Here is a 22,274-nt window from a genome sequence, read left to right as displayed (position 1 = left end):
TGAACTGAAAAACACATTGTGGAGCTGGTTTGCAACGGAGGGGCCTTTACAGTGCATTGATACAAACCGATGCACACATAAGCCGTTTATAAGCCATTACTTCTCAACCATTTAATTTCCAGTCTCGAGGGACAATAACGTACCAGTCACACGAATGGCAGAAAAGCAGTCAATAGCGTTCTTTTTCGTGGAACGAGTTGGTAGAAACAAATAACACCAACATGTTTTTTTTTGTTTACACGCTGAAATGGAAAGTGACCCTTCTTCGCTGCACCCCAGCAAATACACTGCGCGTATATGTACCTTTGTGTGTTTTGATCTCACGGGACGTTCCATTACCTGGTACACTGTTAGCCTTTAGGCATTATGAGGCGGAATTCAGTGCCGGGCACGAGTTCAATAAAATTGATCCGCATTTAGCGTCCTGGGTCGCGACGTGGCTCAGTTTGAATGATTCATAAAAAAACACCAGCCGGTTCATGGGCTGAGGTTTCGGCTTTGTTAGTCAATACGTACTCGATGTAAAGAGTATGGAAGAGCAGGCGACAGATCACGCATGAAAGCTTAATCGGAATGAACGTTCACATGATTCAAAGATTCAGTACTAATTACTTCACCGACAGCTGATTGTAGGTCTGCCATTCATCGAAACATTGTAAACAAAAAATCGATGCCGATCCAGGATCAGCGTTTAAGGCTTTGATCTATCTACGCCACCTTTGTCAGCACTTTCACATAGGTCTTCTGTAGGAAAACCCTGGATCCCAAAACTGTGTTGAACCAACGTTCTAAAGCCATGATGAAACATATCTTGCTGTGGGGCACACACATATTCTGCTATACCATTAAATTTGAAATAAATATTTACGGAATGTTGAAAAATCATAAAAATGGACCCAGAATAACAAACGAAATGGTATTCAGAATGATTTTAAAATCGGAACATTGACTGAAATAACATTGTTGCTCAACTGCAGTGTTGCTGATGTATAAGGAGTGAAAAAGATCATTCAGCCAGTCTTCCCATGTCAAAAGGGAGGCAGGCCTTTGTGATAGGAGAATCTGAGATGATGGAGTTGACAGTACTGAAAGAACATGATGAGGTCGTCACATCATTGCTTAAATGAAAAAGAAAGGAAGGTGGAATGGTTACTTGTCTTCACTGATTTGTGCTTACACTAGTGCTCCAATCTGCTCCTCTTTCACCAGGGTGATATTGTATGTGTTACACATATCTTTTATACCCAACAGAGATCATTATCAATCACATGCTCACATCAGAGGTATGTGGTAATGCATTCAGTTAAAGGGAACACTTTGTAATCAGTTAAACCAAACAATATTAGACTAAACATTAGAACAGTTCTTCGGGATGATTAATTAATTCATTCATTGATTCATTACATCCCCTGACGAATATTTATAACCAAAATTAGCTGTTCTATCATTATCCTAAGATTGGCCAAAGTATTATCACTGTCCTTCATCAGGATTTCAATAGCTCTTATTGCCATTTTAGGCAAATATTAAATACATTTTCTTTAGATCCAGGTGTGCTTGATTACAGTGTTTTACAAAGATCTTTGCCTTGTAGATGCATACAGACTTGCATTTGCTCTCTGTGGTCCCTCACGTTGCAGAGAATTCATTTTTGCATTAAAGCACTGCTTTGGACCGGCAGTATTCTGAGACAGCAGTGCCCCCTTTGGCGTTAGTCACACACAGCAGAGGTGACACATCGAGTGACACAGCACTGTATGCAGTGCACAGTATCTTATCACCCAGAAAATGTGAGATGGAGCAGTAACTGATGGCTGACAGCCCGCTGATTAGGCTGACTATCAGCAGTGGCAGCAGGACACCTGGGTACAAGCTTGAGTGTGGCTTCGCTTTCAGTAAAGTTTTCCCTTCTTTACACTGAGCTGTGCCCATGTGATTACCAGGGGCCATGCTTGCTGGATAACAGAGACCTCACCTTGTAGATCGTGTCTGTCACTCAGTTTTATCACCATGTAATAGGTATGGTATGTGGTAACTCAGTCAACTAAGAAAACTGAGAAAAGAAAGAATTTCTGTTTCTGAAAATCATGAAGAAGCAAGAGCCTACGAAAGACCCGTATAAGTGCTCGGGGAGTCTGCACACAAACTCATTCAACTCCAAAACACAGAGCCTAGTGAATCCATACAACCTGTGTAACTGTGGTTATCAAATCCCATGTGGGCCAAGCTGTGAAGTAAGTCCAAAAAAGGGATTGAATGGACAGTCGGTAGAGGCACCTGGGTACACTGGTATGGGCCTGGGAGCTTTTCCAGTGTCATGTGTGAGCGTACACGCATGTGTGTGCTTATGCATGCATGTATGTGTGAGTATGGTGAGGGGTCCAAAGCCCATTTCCTTAAGTTGGCATTGCATGATATCCCTGCTCTTTGCCTGGCAGCCTCGAGGCACAGCAGGGAGGGTGGGTGAATGCAAGGGGAGGGGCACCCTGGGGAGGGATAGGGTGTAAGGAATTGGGGAAGGAAGATACCGCCACAGGCGTCTATGAAGGGTATCGACAGTCCTTCTAGAAGAGCAACAGTTATCATCTGTTAACACGTCTTAATGAGACCCTGGTCTCGCCACTGATCTCCTTCATTAATAATAACCCTGAAATACCAGTCTCGAGTCCAGTTCCCTTTTAGGAGAACCCACACCTGATACGTCCCACCCAGAGGCCGCTAACCGTGGCTGTCAGCGGCGGATTGAGTTACGCAGTGGGGAGAGGAAAGGGGAAGGAGGGAGCCTAAAATTACCTTGGGTTGCATGTGGGGAATGACCCTCCCGTCCCATCCTACAATAGTCTCCATCACTGCTAAAGTTTAAAAGCAGTATCCATCAATACATGCTGAAAACGTCTGTTACCAAATTTAGTTTCCGCGAGTGTCACCGAGGAGTTATACAACAAGTGTGTTGCCTAGTTTGCCTAACTGTGTTTCACGAGCTACAGAATTACACGGCAAAAAAATGTATTTTCCAAATTTAGGTTTTCTTAAGAAAAAAACTGCTGTCCAAAATTTTTAGATATATTCAGTACTTACAATACTGGATGTAGATATCTTCTTAAATTGATATGAAGACTTCTGCTGCTGTGTAAAGATGAAAAATATTGAATGAAATAGCTTGTATTACTTAATTTTGAATGTGTAGCATCCAACTGTAATCAATAAGTCCATAGAAATGTGTATGTATCTGTCCTGACAAACGTATGACTGGAAGGCCGAAAAAGCTGATGGATGTGTGGTACCTGACAATGATATCCATAAGGAATATAAAGTAGACAGGCATGGAATTGAATAGAGCTGGTGGAAGGCTCAGCTGTTGTTGTCCTTCCATCGATGGTGTGAAGGTCACTCTGGAAACAGGACCTAAAGGATGTGTTGCAGTAGGGTGCAGAAAGTCATTGTTTCCCTGTGGATCAGTGTAATCAAACATAAAATGTCTGAAGCCTGTTGTAAAGCAGTTTAAGTGATTTCTTTTCTAAGGGTTTCTAATTATAAAAGGAAAACTATTACGTGACCAGCAGTTTTCATTAAACAACACTGTTTTGTATTTAAAAAGTCACACACCTTCAGGTTTTGATTGTTTTGCATGTATTCTATTTTAAAGGCTTGTTAAAAACGCAATGCTGGTCACAATCAGGCATACTGTATATTGGGTTTCTGTTTTCGGAGCTGATAAAACTGATGACACGTGACCAAAGAAAACAAGCCACAGTCCAAGAAAAGACAAAGAAATATTGATGAAATTGTTGAACCACCATCAAGATCACAGATTTCGCACACAATTTCAAGAACTTCAAAATGGTATTGTGGGAAACTAATGAATACGGAAATTTTACATGGAAAGAAATTTTTAAGGTTCAAATGGGAGGCAAGTGTCTCTTCTGATCCTTGCAAAATGCAATGGAGAGGAGGCTACCTGCACTGAAAACAATACTCAGATGAGTCATTTTGAACAGTTTTTCTGGAGGGGGGGCCTTCATCCTACCCCACCTCCAGGTGTAACGCAGATCTCAAAGGCATCCTAACCATCCATATGTTCAGCACGGAGGGAGGAAGGAATGCCACTCGATGAGACCAGGTCTGACAGTGGGAAAGTTATGTTGCCATGGCGAAAGTCAACTCGGCCCAAGTTGCCGCCGCTGCTTACTTGCATAACCGCTGATAAAGCAGACAGGCCGATTTGCTTTGCCGTTTTCAATTACTGTTGAATGTTGCACACAAGTGAACACAGCAATCCCTTCAAGCATCCAGCTGTGGCCGAAAGAACAAGTTCATGGGATATTTGGCGTTTTGAGCCATTTAGGGAAGAAAATACCGCAATATCACACATAGGGAAACAAGGAACCATGTTAACAATGTGTTTATTTAAGAATGAAATCCAATAGCTGTTATTAATTTCTCATAAGACACGTCTCTCAGGGTGGAAAGCACTAATGCCCTAAACAACTGTGGAAAAAAATACTGAAAGACTTAATAAAACTCTATCCAGGTATTCATGTGGAGAGAGAGGACAGCGAGCTCTCCTAGCCACATGCTATCGCCCCGAAACAACGGAGGTCCCGGCGAATTCCAAAATTGGCAAGATCTCCTGCCCAAGGTCATGTCTGTTGTTTCCCAAAATAACTGGGAGCAACAGTGGCCCAAGCGCCACACTTTGTGCGGCGTTATCTTTAGACACACACACACACAGACGGGAGCCGTGTTCTTAAAGATGTGTCAGAGTGGAAGCGGGGGATTTGTTTGAAGTCAGCAGAGGCAGAGAAAGTTAACCTCCTTATCCACCCGACACCTCCCACGACATGTGTTCTCCCTGTTCTGTCTGCAAAGCCCCCCCCCCTCCCCCGCCACTATCAGCACCGGAAAGACTCCTCAGTGGAGAAGATAAAAAAAAAAACAGGTAAAACAATGCAATCCCACCGTGGGTTCTTTCGTTTAATGTGTGAATGATACCGTGGAACTAGGGGGGAATGTGAAGGCTTTGGAACAAAAGAAAGACTCACAGAATTATTAGCTTCAGTGACTGAAAGCAAGGTACAGCGCTTCCAGGTAAAACAATGATAGGAAGAGGACAAAAAAAAACAAACAAACAACTGTTCGACTGTTACAAACATACAAAGAGGCGTAATGTACAGTAACAGGACATGTGAAGTGCGTGGGTCACGTGACGGCGTCCACAGGCACGGTCCTGAGAGCGGTGTGCAGGGGCGGGGCCTCAAAGCACCAGCCTATCTTCACCCCCTTCCTGGATGACCTGGCCAATGGAGGCCTGGCTCTGGGCTCTCATGAAGCACTGCCGCTTGCACTCCACCAGCTGCTCCAGGTCCCGCCACATCTTCACCTGCTTCATGTTGGGCCCGTGGCTCTCCCGCACGGCCTTCTGGGTCTCCCGCAGCTTCTGAGCTCCAGAACAGGAGTGGGTGGGGATTGGGGGATGGAGAGGGGTGGGTGGGGATTGGGGGATGGGGAGGTAAGGGGGGGATGGGGCCGGTGATCAGTGAGTGGTGGGCGAAATTCATGTTCAAAACCTTCACTGACAATTTTACCAAAACTCAGATTTGTTCCTGTTACATCCAAAAGCGATATGTGTAGCAATAACATTATGATCAAACTCGTTGTTACTTGTCCTTCACATTTAATTCTAAAATATAAAATGGCTTCTATATGAATCAGTGCTTTTGTGAAAAAATATAATCGTGTTTCTCCTATAGTTAATGGTGTCTATACCGTGTCCATTGTCACCATGTGACTTCTTCCCGTTCTGATTCAACTACGGAAACACATTACAATCACAGCTATCATAAGGGAACTATCACAGACACTCTTCAGCTTGGAAGATGTGCAAGGTGTTTTATTAGAACCGAAACTAGGGTAAAGCAGAGGGGAAAGCCCCCGGGGGGTCGGCCCGAGGACGGGAGCAGAGGTCTCCCTTTGGTTCTGCTGCCGCAGGTGTTCTCCCTTTGATGCCACCCACGCGTCTGGACTCTCTCTCTGTGGGCGCTACATACGCCAACTGATCTCCACCGATGTGAACCCGCCCTCACTGTTATTGCGGTCAGTAGCCTTCCACGGGTACAGGCTTATGGGAGCTTTATCACTTTTTTTTTTCCAAATCGGACACGTGCGGCCAGAAAACCAAGAGCTTGACTGAGTCAAATCACAATTTTGTCTTTCGCTGTCAGGCTCACCCGGTTCCAGCCACAGACAGACAAGGTGTACGGTGAGAGCTGGCCGAGCTCGCATGCGTAAGGGGACAATCAGGAGAGATCAGCGATTACGCACAGAGGGGAACAAAGGGCTTGTGGACAGCACTGGCGTCACTGAGAGCACCCGACACGTGGTGATCCAACGCACTACAGCGATGAGAAGGGGGACAGCTCAGTAATTTATGGGACCTGTGCGTTACACAACCCCCACCTCACTGCGTCTATATTACCACTCCTGGTCCAAATGGTTTAGCAGGAATGCGGCCCCCCCACCCCCATCCCCACTCAGATCATGCTGCCCATGCGGGGGGGGGGGGGGGTGCTGTTAGTTACCCCCCCGTCAGTTTGCAGGGGATTTGTTTCAGATGCCAGTGACACAGGAGCCGTTTCATTGGCTCAGGGTCCTTCCAGACAGCGCGGCCAATCAGCTATCACTCACCTTGCCCAGGGTCTCCTGCTCGGCAATGTTCTTTGTGTACTGCTCCCTGAAAAAGAAGGCCAGCCAATCACTGTGGAGCCTGCACAAACCGCAAACTGCCCTTTTCCCACGTTCCATTAAACAACACGGCCTTATTTCCAATGTGAGAGTGCAGTAAACGCTTTCTGAAGCACAGGAAGTCCATGTCATTTGCTTTTGCATGTGGGAAGAGCTCCCAGCAGCTGGACATCGGCCAAGGCTGTTGAGATTTAGGAGTCTGAAGCAAGGAGACCCTTAAAGTGAGAGGGGGGTGGAGTGATGTCATCATTAGCATATGGTGACCCACAGTAACAAAGAAATCTTTACTGAAAGAACTCCTAAATACCCACAATAGCAACCAAAGCAAGGCTGACAGCTGGCATCTCCATGTTCTAGAACTGGGTTTACATAATACAGCCCAGCATTCTATCCACCGGGCAGAGTTTGCCTCTTCCCCTAGTGAAGAGTTAAAGGTTCTTTGCTAATGTTTAACTGATCCTACTCACAAAAATAATCTTGTGCCTCGGCGCTGGCTTCAGATGGACCCTGCACATATATTTATTCAAACTGAGCGACGGGGAGTTGTGGAGAGTGGGAGTAACACAGGGTCACCGACAACAGCGTGCACTGCAGTGCTCTCCACCATAACAACTCTTCCCACACTGAGCGCATATAAATTACAGAATATGGGACAGGCAGAATCAACAGCTGAAACTCATTCTCTGGAAATACAGCCGACTGTACAGTAACTAAGGGGAAGCATCTGAGTGATACGAAAGCACCCACATAGCCAGACTGCTTCTGACCCATAAAGCCACTGCACCAGTGCACCTCGCCTTCTGTTGTCGTGTTAACAAAATGTCCGCCTGAAGGAGCTGCAGCTGGTTCTGACACAAGCCCCACCCCCCAGCAGAGTCAGTTGTTTTTGAAGCCGTGGGGTCCCAGGGCTCATCGGCAGATGGCCCGCCGCAGACCCACCTGATGGCCTTCCTCCTCTCCTGTGGGTCAGGGGAAACGTAGGCCTTCATCTCGTCCGCCGCCCTCTGTATTTGCATCTCAGTGATCTGCGGGGAAACAAAGGGAGCTCGGGTGTCCGGTCTGAGGGCAGGTGACAGGTGGGTGAGAGTGTGTGTGTGTGTGTGTGTGTGCGTGTGTGTGTGAGGGGAGGAAACGACACTCCTCCGCCAGGCGAGGCCCTCACCTGCCGCATGCAGTTGACGTAGTGGTATCGGCTTTCCTCCTGCGCCATTTCCTCCCTGAGCGCCTTCACTTCCTGTGCGGGAAACAGGCACGCACAACCGCGTGTACGGTAACCAGGCCGGTTTCCGAGATCTACAAGGATCGCAACGCTGTCTCATGTGTCGATGTAATAAAAGTCTTAGGAACAGAACAGCACGTCTGCAGGCCTCTCCGTTTTCCACATGTTCACAAGTAACCATAGACACTGAATGACGAGATCATCACTCAGAAGGTACAATCTGATCCCGGTTACGTGTAACACCAGGGTTATCAACTTTTTGTGCCCCGGAGCAGCATGGGAATTATAATCAGCAGCCTCCATGGCTATGCAGAGCTAACAAGCAAACCAAAACACAACAAAGAAAAACCCACGCACAATGACAAATATGGAGACTTTCGAAACGTACTTGTGGTTGATTCCTGCTGTATTATGTGTATATTATGTAATGCTGTGAGCTTAACTACATCACTGGCATTCTCTGGTTTGCTTCTCTATTTAAGGTAAACAAGCGATGCCACTTAAAATCTGGAGTTTTTTTCATTTATCAAAATCCAGGTCAGAATGTAAGTATTACCTATACAGATTCATTATACTCACAGACTGCCACAGTCATACCCCACACCGCAGAAAAATGTAGTTACAGACAGTTAATGTAGCATTCTTTCCGAGGCACTAGTATATTCTGACACGGGCTGATTATCAACATTTTCTCATGCTTAAAAAAGGCAGAGCTGCCAGCCAGCGCCCACCCATTGGTTGAGAAAACCTGCATTGCACTATCCTATCCAATATGGTATTGTGTACGGGCAGAACGCATCCATAAGTATACCAGACGGAGACAAGGGACCCTGGCGACAGGGTCGCATTCTGTCTTCCTTCCCGTTATGGCTGTGGTCTGCAGGAGCGCTATTTGAGTCTTCTAAGTTCCGGTTCTGGAACCTTCTCCCCGCTGCTTGTTTTCCGCTCTGACGAGGCTGAGGAACCTGGCGTAATTAGCGCCGGGCCGGGGAGGGGGGTCTCCCTCTGACGCGGGGTAATTTCGCTCTCTCGTGGAGGCGATTACGTTTGGGAAACGGGGGGCTAATCCCGGATAAAAGCTCGCGCTTTAAGCCACCGACACGCAGATGAAAATGAAGGGGCCGTGGCAGCCACTGCAAATTAGGAACCATATTTTAAGGCTCCCTCTTATTAGGAAAAAAAGAGTATGCCTTCATTTAGCCCCAGCCCACAGCGATGAACATGAACAGTAACAGAACATGAAAGCCGTTTCTGAATCGGTTTCCTTAAATATATGCAACTAGAGGAGACAGACAGAGAGAGAGAGGGAGTGTTGTGGAAATCCCTTTTTTCTGTTACCTCAGATGATCTCTCTTATGACACAAGTAAAGAAAAAAGACTGATTTATGTCTGGCAGTACTCTAACTGATATTCCTGTTCAGAGTGATTAAAAAGTCTTTCACAACAATTGTCAATGTCAATTAATTTCGGTGTCACTAACACTGAGGGGGGGGTAGGAGAGGTCGGCACAGTCGGGGGTGTGTGTGAGCCCTTTGCTGACAGGTGACACTGGTGTCCCACGCCCCCGGTGTCCCACGCCCTGTGTCCCGTGTGCTGCATAGCGGTCGGTACCTGCTCCAGTTTGGATCGATTGCTCTCCAGCCCCGCCGCACAGCTGTCGTACTGGGCCTTTTTTTCCTCGTACTCCTGTGTCAGCTCCTATTGTGACACACACACCAACACACACAGACACACACACACACACACAAGACTGCCATGGAAACGATGACATCACAATGGGGCCCCGCGTTCCTTGCCACTCGCTACCTTCGTCACTTTGGACGGGCTGGAATGTGATTGAGCTGGTGAGAACACCATGGGGCGTCAGGGGCGGTCTCGCGTCAGGGCATGTGCAGGAGACAGTGGTGCCCGGCTCCGCATGCCAGCCTTCTGATTGCGCCACCCTCCCACTCCGCTGCCGCCCCACGGCGCTACCGTTCAACGCAGAGCTCCTTGCTTCCAACTAGCCTCACCATGAGCCTTCACTCCCGTGCTTTAATTATTCATTATCTCATTAAACCACTGATCAAACCACCAACAAAGCAGAATGGGAGGTTTGGTGGAGCCTCTCCTGAAGACAGGTGCAGGAAATGTGACCCACTCAGCACTGCATGAAGCTAGTGTGGCACACACCAGAGAGCTACAACAATACAGCGCGTTTCATCTGGTGTGAAACACAGGTCACACACAAGTGCTCCTGCCACTTTGCCATGCTCATTAGACTCTGCTCTTAACTTACACGTAAATATACTTGAACATGTATCCCTGATCACCTTAAAATGAATCAGCATTAATAAAAAAAAATCTTAGTAAGATGTTAAGATACTGCCAACATGCATTTGGTCATATGAGTCTCTCTCTCTGGGATATGATAGAGACATACACTATATGGACAAAAGTATTTGGACGCCTGACCATTACATTGTAATGACATTGTATTCAAATACACATACTTTAATATGGAGTTGGTCCCCCTTTTGCAGCTATAACAGCTTCCACTCTTCTCGGAAGGCTTTCCACAAGATTTTGGAGTGTTTCTGTGGGAATTTGTGCCCATTCATTCTGTAGAGCATTTATGAGGTCAGGCACTGATGTTGGATGAGAAGGCCTGGCTCGCAATCTCCGTTCCAGTTCATCCCAAAGGTGCTCGATGGGGTTGAGGTCAGGGCTCTGTGCGGGCCAGTCAAGTTTTTCCACACCGAACTCATCAAACCATGTCTTTATAGTCCTTGCTTTGTGCACTGGGGCACAGTCATGTTGGAATAGAAAAGGGCCTTCCCCAAACTGTTGCCACAAAGTTGGAAGCATAGCATTGTCCAGAATGTCTTGGTATGCTGAAGCATTAAGACTGCCCTTCACTGGGGATAAGGGGCCTAGCCCAAACCCTGAAAAACAGGTGTGGCCAAATACTTTTGTCCATATAGTGTATGTACTCACTATCACACTGTAGTGTAACATAGAGCAGCAGGTTTAGCGAAGGAGGTTGGTCTGGTTGGGTGAGTTATTCATGCAGGGAGTTCACCTGACACTGCTGTCTCAGGGGCCTCAGCTCCTTAATGACTGGAGCCAGGGCAGACTTCTTCTCCACGATCACAGAGTTTAACTTCTTAACCTGAAAAGAAAAAAAAAAGAAGTGTTAAAAACCAACTCAGAGATATCCGAAAGAGGGACCCTTGGGGAAGCCTCTGAGACAACGACCACAATTTCCATATGCATGTCTCAGATATCTCACATTCCAGTGAAACAGCACAGAAGAGACATCCAACTTCCCTCCTGCTTATCCTTTCACACAACTACAGGGACACGGCTGATGGAGGTCAACAGTGTACACATGTACAGGGACACTGCTGATGGAGGTCAAGTGTGTGCACACATCTACAGGGACACGGCTGATGGAGGTCAAGCGTGCGCACACATACAGGGACACAGCCGATGGAGGGCAGGAGTGAGGGAATCTGAAGCCTTCCTCGCCGGGTGCCAAACCGTAAGGTCAGCGAATGCCCCCTTTTGTGGCAACGGCCTGGAATGCGTGTAACTGAGAGGGCGGCCTCTGCCAAGCCTCAGCCCCTGCCAGCTTCAAGCATGACCAAACCACAAACCCCACTTACTCTTTTAAAGACCAAGCACTGGACCGGGGCCTAATCGACTGCAACCAGCTCCATTACTCACATGTCCTTTGCGCCATTCGCGCTGCCAGACTGGTGAAAGGGGTTGATTTTGAAATTAAACACAGGCCGTGAACCTGCTGGTCAACACACTCTCTTTTCTCTAGAGCGGGAGCCAAGCAGGGCAATCAGTTTGATCTTGTAGGAAAAGAGGGTGTAGCGATTTAGTCAACACAGACACCCAGAACAGTAGAGGACATGTGGATGGGTATACATGGCTCTCATCAGCCATGCCGAGTTATGTGTTTGTGCAGTGCATGGATTACTGGGCCTGGCAGGGGATTACAGGGCACAGGGCCTCTGCACTCTGCAAGCCAAAGGGGGGTATGTGTAGGTATGGTTATCAGGTGCGAAACGGCATGCCTGTCCACAGCTCGGGGGGCGTGGTCTGGGGGGCAGGGTACGAGGGGGTGGGGTTCGCTATTCAGGGGAAACCCCCCCCATTCACCATTTCCGACATGTCGTCCAGAGTGCGGCCCTTCATCTCGTCCAGCTCACTCTTGATGGCCGACACCCTCTCCAGCTCCTCCTGGGTGTCGCTGTACCCCGAGATCCCCTTCTTTGCTTCGATGGACTGCTGCTCGCAGGCACGGAAACACACAGACAGACAGACAGACAGACAGACAAAAAGGCGATTAATCGCAGTCTTAAATCGCGTCTTACCTGTTTGTGCCCCATCTTTACTAGTTACTATCACAAACATTCACAACATGTAGCTTAATCTGCTGATCACAGGTGAGAGCCTTGAACACACCTTTCGTTGCGTTCGGTTTTTGGGGCGACCTGTAGCGTAAACAGAGACCTCAATCTGACTCCGCTGGAAGGCGCGAGATGTCACAAAATTCACAAGCGGGGGGCCCCGGTCTGTGCCCCTGGAGCCGCGCTGACTGCTTTGGCAAAGGTTACGCCTGCATGGGCAGCCTGAGATCAGAGTGACACCCGAGAGCACAGGGCACTTTGTCCTTTCTGTCCCCACTCCAGAGCGGTGCCAGGGCCGGGGCGGAGGGGTTCTCACTTACACGCCTTATTCCGACAGGGATCCGCGTGGCCTGTCCCTCAATGTAACCCAAAAATGGGAAAGAAGTTGTTCCAAAATTTGGAGTGGAACAGAAAAGACAGACAGAAATAAACAGGGGAATAGGGGAATTATGTTTTAACTGCTTTTAAGAACTGTTACATTTAGAATCAACATCTTCAAATAGAATATGGGCTGACACTGTTGCTCATTCCTTCAACTGGATACATTTCTGTTCTTTTGTGCTGGACGTTGCTCTGGATAAGAGCGTCTGCTAAATGAATGTAATGTAATGTAATGTAAAGAATATGAATGGCTGCAGTATGATAGGGTTTGGAGCAGCCAGACTCCTGGCAGTGTGGTATGCTGGCCGTATGTGCTCAGCCACAAATGCGCAGAATAAAGCACGTGGTCCTCTGTGGGGGGGAACACAGGGCCACAGAACCTGCCCACTTCCTGTCACGTCCTGGCAGGAAGTTGGGCCACCGCTGGCTCACGCCGAGCCGAGCGGGAACCCCTTCCTGTCAGCTCCCTCTCAGGACCGGGGGCGGGTTTGTCGGGGTCGACACCCCCCCCCCCAGGCACCCCTCAGCCGTCTGCTCTTCCTCAGCCAGACTCAACACGACCCTAATCACTCACACCGCTACTTGGTACTGAGACTTGTACTAGATATTCAAAAGTGCTCAGCCATCAACATGGGAAATGGCACAAGATCGATCGGTCTGCGGGAAACCTCTGTGTGTGTAAGCTCTGTCTCTGTCTGAGGGAGGACAGTGAGCATGCAATGAGCTTCCTGACACTGGAAGTGCGGACGGTCCGTTCAGGTTAGACCCTATCTGCCCCACTATTGTGTCGCAACAAATTGTTCACCACTTCAGTGTGGGAGGGGCTCCGGGGGATGATTGACAGCCGAGCACAGGGAGGCTGAGTGTGACAAGAGGAGTCTTCGATGGGGACACTCGAACGCAGCCTGTCCCAATCCCCCCCGACAAGGGGAAAAACACATTCTCTGTCCGAGGGACAAAAAAAAAAAACTATGCCAAGTGTCAGACGCGCGGAGAGCAGATGCAGCTTTCGCAAATAGCAGCAGGGTGAGGCTCCCTGCGTCAGTGGGGCTATCAGCAAGTCGGGAGCTGGGAGGGTTAAGAGGTGTGAAATCATTTCTAGGAAGGTTGTGTCACTTCACAGTTAGAGCAATTTGCATCTGCTGGCATGGGACTGGGGACTGGGGACTCGGGGGGGGGGGGGGGGGGGGGTGAAGGGGTGTGCATGTGCATGTGGGCGCGTGCGTGTTGTGGGGGGAGCGTGTGCGCGCGCGCGAGCGGGGCGTCTCGGGTTACCAGCTGCTGCTGCACGGCCTCGTGTCGCTGTTTCAGGATCTCCTCGGTCCTCTGCAGGACGCCGTACTCCGCTCGCAGCTCCGCCAGCTCCTGCCGCTTCTTCTTGAACACCATGCCCTTGCTGCGCAGCTTCCCCACGAAGCGCTTGAACTGCGAGGGACCGGGGAGAGAAACCGCTCAGAAACGACCCTCATCACATTACGCTACATTACCGTCATTTAGCACACGCTCTTATCCAGAGGGACTTACATTGGTTACAATTTACATTACATTATTACATTACTGGCATTTAGCAGACACTCTTATGCAGAGCGACTTACACTGGTTACAATTTACATTACATTATTACATTATTGGCATTTAGCAGATGCTCTTATCCAGAGTGACTTACATCAGTTATAGTTTTTTTTTTTACAATGTTATCCATTTATACAGCTGGATATTTACTGGGTATTTACTGAGGCAAGTATTTTTCCCAAGGGTTCAGCAGTAGTGTCCCAGTGGGGAACTGAACTGGCAGTTATGAGTCCTGCTCCTTAACCACTATGTTACACTGCTGCCCTTCAATTTCACCGATTTATACAGCTAGACATTTACAGAAGCAATTTTGGGTTAAGTACTGTGCCCAAGGGTAAAACAGTGGTGCCCCAGCAGGGAACCGGCAACCTTATCGGTTATTAACCCTGCTGCTTACCACTATACTACACTGCTGATCTTACAACAACCTGGTGTTCTTCCCTCATCTGACCTCCACACCGATCCACCTTCTCTACCTCCACTGCCTCTCTCTCAATATAGTCAGCAATAACAGGCCTTTGGACACTTTTGAGCGAGGACTATGGAGTGAAATGTGTGCCACTGTGTGTGGTCCCCTCTTGCTCACCTGTGAAAAGTGTTTCACACAATCTGGGCAACAAGACTGCTGAAAAAAGTCACAGTGCAGCTATAAAAAAAACTGTGTGGACAAACAAAAATGATTTTAAGAAATCACAAACACAGACATAAAAGAGGTCGTTATTAAAGCCAGGAAACCAGCCATCAGTTACTGTCATGGGTGCTTTTTTTTACTTTCAGTGTAAAGCAAATATCACACATCGGCTGTTTGCTCGAGTTAAACACGGAGGCTATTTCCTGCTATCAGCCTTTTCACGTCAGGTTTAAGTCCATCATCCCTTTCATTCGTATGCACTGTGGAAGCCATGGGAAATGCACAGACTGCACCACAGCCATGAGAGAAAAGGTGACAAAAAGGCAACACTTTGCACGGACATCAGCTCTGATGTGGGTTAGTCAGTCAGGAAATAGACGCAGTGTGGCCGTTACCCCGTGAGAGCCAGCATGTTAAAATTCACACATGGAAGTGGCCTGACTCGACAAACCCATTTACAAATTCTGATAGCTACACAAGCATGAGATTGGGATAAACGATGTTAAAGTGCCAAATTACCATTTATTCACTCTGTGCAATATGGCCGCCAAAGTATTTGACCTCTCCAGTAGCGTATAATGCTATTCCGTAGAGCAGCCTCCCTGATGGAGGGCCAGACCCCAATCATTTTGGCATTGCCCAGTCCCCCCCTCCCCCCAATCTAATTACTGCAGCCACAGCAGTTTTTCTTCCGAGAGAGGGAGAGGGAGGGAGGGAGGGAGAGAGAGAGAGAAAGAGAGAGAGAGAGAGAGAGAGAGAGAAGGAGAAGGAGAGGGCACTGCAGTGGCTTTGTACCCGGTGGTGTTAGAATACACAAAATGCACTCAGAGAAAACAAATGTTTGAGTGATGGGATGGCAGAGGTCGCTGTGCCCAAGGGAGAAACCGGACCCTCGGGCACGGCGCCAGGGGGGTAAGCAAACATCTTCATACGGCCAATCCTGCAACGTCTGGCCCTCTGTGCACTTGCCCCCCCCCCCAACCCCCACCCCCACCCCCACACACCCCCTCGTCAGTCTGGGTTACTGCGAGGCTCTTCCAGTATAGCCAACAGCTATAAATGTTGTCAGGCGGAGGAAGAACGGCCCCTAGAAATCACAGAATGTGCTGTATGCCTCTTGGAGCATGCGGGGCCCGTGCGCGACAGTTTATGGTTTGAGTATTTTGAGACATCAAGGGCAGACAAGGTTGGAGAGAATTAGCCCCTCAGAATAATGCTGCATAGCACTCCATTGTCACACATGTCAACCAAACAACTGCAGCTAAATTAGCTAATGCACCCGTTTATGCTTTACATTATTTACCGTGGCAAACACTCGGGGGCTCTGGGACAGCTGTTCGGAACCGACACCGGAGCCTGCCTGTTTAAAAGTTGGTTTTTATAAATCTATGCATAATCCAAAACCTAACTGGTAAATATCTGTACAAAAACACATTCGACAAACAGATGACACCAACTCCCTGCAGTGATTTGTTTGGTGTGAACTTCAGTCAGACCAAAAATTTTTTTTTCGTTTATTTTATTTTATTTTTTTAATCCAGTGAAATTTCTTGGCATTTTTTATTTGGCAATAACAACAACAACAATAGTAATAATAACATAATAATAAATCATTATCATTATATATTTCACTGTATGCCATCTAAACAGAGCAGTGTTGCGCAAGCCCTGCTGATATTTTAAGTTCTGTGGCTGAGAATATGAATCAAGTCTGATGTCAGAGATCATAAAGCCCCACAAAAATGAAAAGAGCAACCTTTCAATTGTACAAGGGAACATTTACCATTTATAGTATCACACTAACAATTATAGCTGCATAGAAAACGAAAGGTTAAGGCAGATTGCCTGCTGGTCTCAGTGCTGGCAGAGGCCAAACTGTTCAAAATGATGTGGTTGATGCTTCAGTACTGCAAAGTTTACCGATGCTCTGCGTTGGGCTCCTGTGTGGTTCAGCCAGCTAAAGCGCTCTTTCCAAGCAGAGGCTGAGTTCTACAGCTCAGACCTGGGTTCGAGCCTGAGCTGCGCAATTCACTAACAGTGACAAACGGTTTGGTGCGACAAAACTGGTCTCGTTCCACCAGGGGAGGGTGGGGTTTTTTTGACTGGGGTTCCGTCCTTACACCATTCTCAACACCCTGGGAGAGAATATTGCAAAGACGGTAGCCCAGTCAATGGGAGATGTGCCTATCCTCTGTTGGTCGTTTGCTCTGCAGGTGCGTTGTGGGATTGTTTGTGAGGGGTCACCTTTGGCATGCGAGTGTAATGGAGGATCACACTCGCTGCGCCCCTGCACTCGGTACAGACGGTGCAGAAGTGACATGAACCTGCTACACAACTGGCCCGTCCAAAAACAATGGGAAAGTGGAATAAGAAAACTACAGATAACCATTCACTCTTATTAAACCACAAGAGGGCTGCTTCTTTGGGGTTTTTTGTGTGATTGCTTTACCACTTATGGAGCACAGGCAGTTATTTTTAACACTTCTCCTTTTTTTCTAATTTGTTTTTAGAAGCCATGTGCTGCAGTACGCGCACTCCCCTGTGAAGGGATGAAACGCCGGCAATCGAAGATGTCCACAGTGACGGGACACAGCACAGATCAACCCTGAGCCCTGTGTGTGACACATGCTATTCGCCGTTGACAAAACGGAAAATACCGCCGATAAGCCGGACGGCGACGCCATGGCAACCGAGCTCACATCAGCATTGCGAGTTCTCTCTCTCACAGAGTAAATAAGCATAGATCTTTTCTGCTTTCAAATAAGATAAATCCACCCCAGCTACCCCCCCCCTCCGCTGCCGCGCTACCATAAAAGGACGCTCTGTATCTCAGATTCGAAACGTCCCGTAGCGTCCAGTCCCCCTCGCGCTCTCTCCACTCTCGGTTATCCATCACTTGGCTACCTCTTTCTAAGTTTGGACTGGGCTTTCGGACAGAGGTGAGCGCTATCCAGGGAGACGCTGATAGAAAGGCAGGGGGAGCTGAGAGTGTGCTATTTCCAACACGAGGCTCCAGTGTCGTGTCCGTGCCTTCCCAGTTCTCAGTACGGGGGGGGCAGAACATCTGCTCGTAAAACGCTCGAAAAGACCCACCAGGAGCAGCAGACGCTAAGCCCACGGCATTGGTCAGCACTGTTCTGTTTATGGCCACGCACTGAACCGACCAACCAGAGGATGCACGGCAAGAATAGGCCTGCTTTGCAATGTTTAAAAAAAAAAAGATGGCTCCTTTTCTCCTTCATCTACACCGGTACACCCAATACCTCTCTGAAGATCAGACTTGCAGGGACTTCTTCAGCCCCAGCGTATGAATGAATCGAGCGGGATTTTGAAATGTGAAAGAGAGCACACTGTCAATGTGTCTGCTCTCTCTAAGGGGCAGTTGTGGTCTAAAATAAAAGGCCAAGAAAAAAAACCCCATTCATTACAGATGAGGTTAGTTTATTTTCTCAGGGGGGGATGGGGGGGGTTCTCTGTGTTCCATGTTTTGGTGGATATATTTGGAAGTCGGGATTACACAAGTGTTCGTAGGAAAGAAAAACATTTTCAGCAATTTGCATGACACTGCCCAGTTATAGGGCTGTCTTTGGTGGGCTATTAATATCCGCACATGGGAGCGCAGAGGAGTGAGAGGGAAAGGACACAGTGACACTTCGCCAGTGGCCCCCTCTGTGTTTACCGAAGAGCATAAATAGCAGCTATTCTAATCCGTCATGTTTGTTTCACTCATGCATACATCACGTTACCTCAGTTGCCTCGGAGCTTTTTGAGAAGAATGAGGAAACGGGCATGGCTGACCAACGCTAACTACTATAGGGCTGTATGTACAAGTACCATACAATACTTTTCTGTACTCACCTGTGCTGTACCTTCATTGCAGCACAAACTGGACCTACCAGCTGCACCTCAAACCGCTGCCTGACGCTACCCCCTTCGAACAGCTTTCTCCTATTAAATTTTTTTCACGTGAACCTACCCAGTGAAAGCCTTATCACAACAAACAGGGAGGGCCACCGCGAGGTCAGATTACCGCACACCCCCTTCTTCTCGCGGAATGAGAATTTGGAAGTTTACATTTAGGTTAATCTTTAAACTAGCTATATTGCTTTCGATTATTTGCAGTGGCTTTATGTAATTCGCTTTGGAGTCTTGATCCGAAACCCGTGCGTCTGTGATAATCTTAATAAAACAAGACTTTTCCCAGGAGATCAGGAGTGAAAACACTCGGCCAAACAGCGCAGTGATCGTAAATCACCAGGGGAGACTCCTCTGGTTTACTGCGGAGGAACTGAACGTTACCGCACACAAGGGGGAAACTCACAAAGCGTTTCTCAGTGTTCTGTGTGGTTTGCAGTTCAGATTGGTGCTTTGTGTTCAGTGTGGTAATGTGCTCAGTGTGGTGTGCGGATGAGAATGGGCGTGGTGTTCCCGGTGATGCAGGGAAGAGAAAGCTGGTCAGTGTTCAGTGCGACAGCATGTTCAGTATATTATGGTGTTAAGTGTGTCATGAGATTCAAAGTGGTTGTGGGAATCAGAATGGTGCTCAGTGAAGTATGGGGAGCGGAGTGGTGTTCAGTATTCAGTGTGGTGTTCAGAGGTGTGGGGATCAGAATGGTGTGGTGTTAAGTGTGTTACATAGTTCAGTATGGTGTCGGGATCAGCGTGGAGCTCAGTGTTCAGTATGGTAGTGTGTTCAGAGTGGTTGCGACAATTATGCAATGGTCAGTGTTTGGTGTCATGCGGGGATCGTGTGATGTTCAGTGTGGTACCGTGTTAAGCACATTACATTGTTTTATATGCTGGGGGCATCAGCGTGGTGTTCAGTGCTCAGTATGGCAGCGTGTTTCGTATGGTTGTGGTAATTACATAAATGGTCATTGTTCTGTGTTATGTTGAGATTGGTGTGGTGTTCACCGTTCGGTGTGGTAACATCTTAAGTGTGTTAAGTGTGTTAGAGTTCAGTGTTGTGTGGGGATCGATGTGGGGTTCAGTGACTGGGTGGTAAGAATGGCGGTCAGTGTGATAGCGTGTCCAGTGTGGCGGTGGGAATTACAGTACCGGTCAGTGTTCAGTGTCATGAGGGGATCGGCGTGGTGTTCAGCATTCAGTGTGGTAACGTAAGCGTGCTGTACGGCGTTCAGTGCGCCGTGCACAGCGTTGCGGGTGTCCCTGTACCTCCTCTCCTCGGATGACCTCCGTGCCGTCCATGTCTCGGGCCTGGCTGTTCTTGTGGCTCAGATCTCTGTCGGCTGCCGACAGCTCCTCCCGCGCCTCCTGCAGCTCCTCGGCCTTGGCCTCCTTCTTACGGGCGATGATGGAGGCCTGCGAGGGTCAAAACAAGAAGCCAGGCTCGGCCCAAAGGTCTCCTTCTCGGTTTTTCATCTCAAACACTGCAACTGACTTTAAGACATGCAGTTTTTTTGGAATTGTTCTTCTCTTGTTCAAGATTAGTTCACAATCCTTTTAATTTTCACATGCCAGCGTACAAACCAGGAAAAAAATCCCACCATCTATAATCAAAATCAAGAAAATTAAAAGGCTGTTGCTCACTTTGTTAAATTTCCAAGTCAGTATGTTTTTTTTAATCAAATATTTTAACGGGATGTTTCTGACTGTAGAAAAGGGGTCATTTAAGCTGTAGTTTGAATAGGAATTAAACAGTCAATAGAGAACACCCAAATATCCATGGTCATTTTAACCAGCATCCCTGTCCATTCCATACATACAGACTGGCTCTTCATATTCCTAAATCAGCTGCTAAAAGGAAACACTGTTGAACATATTACCCAGATAACTCTTCTGCACTGCACACATTTTCAAACAACATCTCTCCCGAGCTTTATACAAAGCCCGCCATTTGAAATCCCTCACGTTTATTTAAAGAAATTATTTCCTTCTTCTACTTCCACGCAAAAAAGAATGTGCATCACGGCTTACAAACCTTTCCCATATCCAGTCTAAATTTGGCATCGGACTGCGCGCTGCGTGCCATATTTTACCCTTATATGGTGCTGTAAAAAAGCCAGGCTGAGAATTCATCAAGGCAGGAGATAGTGAGCCTCTTTGGGGGAGAGGGAGATGGGCGTGCGGGCCGCTCGTCACAAAAGAGCAGCGCTCCGTTGGCTTTGCGCCATTCACCTGATTCGCTGAGGGTCCTGACACGCGCGGCGGGGTCACGGACAGTTCAGCAGATAAGGCCAAAGCCAGCATGTGTCTTAACGCTCACGATAACCCCGTGCAGCACCATGGCGAATCTCCCCACTACCCCAGCGGGGAGGCACGTGCGGCTGGCCATGAACACCGCGGCCTCCCTCCCCTGTGCCTCTCCGGAGAAAAACCCTAAATTATATTATTGTCATTTTAGCAGATGCTCTTATCCAGAGCAACTCACGAAAGACGCAATTTTTACATGCTATCCATTTATAACGCTGGATATTTACTGAGGCAGTTCTGGTTTAAATACCTTGCCCAAGGGTGCTGCAGCAGTGCGCCAGTGGGAAATCAAACAAGCAACCTTATGAACCCTGCTCCTTACCACTATGCTACACTGCCACCCCTCCCTCCTCTCCACCTCCCCAGAGATAAAACTACAACATCCGAATATCAAAGAAAGCTGCCCTGAGCTACCCTCCTGCACGGGGACATGAGGCGATGTCGGGCGGACGCCCTTTAAATTCGATTATGAAACACCCCGAAATGAAACGTGGGCCCGCATCATTACTTTAACAAATGAGAGGGGGGATGAATCAGGCTGTACGAAGCAACGAAGCATCTCTTTCAGGTTCAAAGGAATCTTTTAGGGTTTTTTGAATGTTAACATCCAGCTTGCGCAGCTTTAAAGACGCACGGCACATCAGAGGTAGCTGACCCCGGGTGGAAACCACGTCGAAACCACTGTGCCTCTCTCAAAGAAACACGAGCCCCAGAACATCATCAGCATTTCAACGTCACAGCGGAACAGAAGGTGGAAACAGCCCTGAAACCTCTCTTCGAATTCATTACTCAAACTTATATGATATACATTAGACACAGGGACAGGGTAAGTTGTGGACTGTAAGCTCAAGGTATCCCATTTACATTACTTTATCGTATGGCTTCTGTGTCCAGGCGAAGTGTAGGCAATTTCAGGTTGTGGGGAGGACAATGCCAGTCAGTAAGGCACAGCAGAACAGAAGCTGGAAACAGCCCTGAAACCTCTGCTTGAATTCACCAGTCAAACGAATCTGCTACACTTGACACAGGAACAGGGTAATGTTATGGACAGTAAACTTGAGCTAACCCGTTCATGCTACTTTATAGTAGGGCTTCTGTGTTCAGGCAAAGCGTA

The 22,274-nt window shown here is 47.9% G+C and overlaps 1 protein-coding gene across 1 annotated transcript in view; it reads right to left on the bottom strand.

Moving 5' to 3' along the window:
- Window positions 1-4,519: 4,519 nt before the first annotated feature.
- The window catches only part of ift81 (intraflagellar transport 81 homolog), a 25,294-nt gene continuing 7,539 nt past the window's right edge, over window positions 4,520-22,274 (bottom strand). Inside the window, exons 11-19 of the mRNA XM_036526967.1 lie at window positions 20,123-20,269; window positions 14,020-14,169; window positions 12,113-12,241; window positions 11,022-11,111; window positions 9,572-9,658; window positions 7,904-7,975; window positions 7,681-7,766; window positions 6,685-6,730; window positions 4,520-5,437 (exon numbers count right to left, since the gene is read on the bottom strand). Of these exons, the coding sequence (XP_036382860.1) occupies window positions 5,255-5,437; window positions 6,685-6,730; window positions 7,681-7,766; window positions 7,904-7,975; window positions 9,572-9,658; window positions 11,022-11,111; window positions 12,113-12,241; window positions 14,020-14,169; window positions 20,123-20,269 (990 nt within the window). The 3' untranslated portion in view covers window positions 4,520-5,254. The remainder of the gene's footprint in view (window positions 5,438-6,684; window positions 6,731-7,680; window positions 7,767-7,903; window positions 7,976-9,571; window positions 9,659-11,021; window positions 11,112-12,112; window positions 12,242-14,019; window positions 14,170-20,122; window positions 20,270-22,274) is intronic.

The sequence above is a fragment of the Megalops cyprinoides genome, chromosome 4 (assembly GCF_013368585.1).
Source record: "Megalops cyprinoides isolate fMegCyp1 chromosome 4, fMegCyp1.pri, whole genome shotgun sequence".
In the NCBI taxonomy this organism is placed as follows: Eukaryota; Metazoa; Chordata; class Actinopteri; order Elopiformes; family Megalopidae; genus Megalops; species Megalops cyprinoides.
This window is presented reverse-complemented; position numbering and strand designations above follow the sequence as displayed.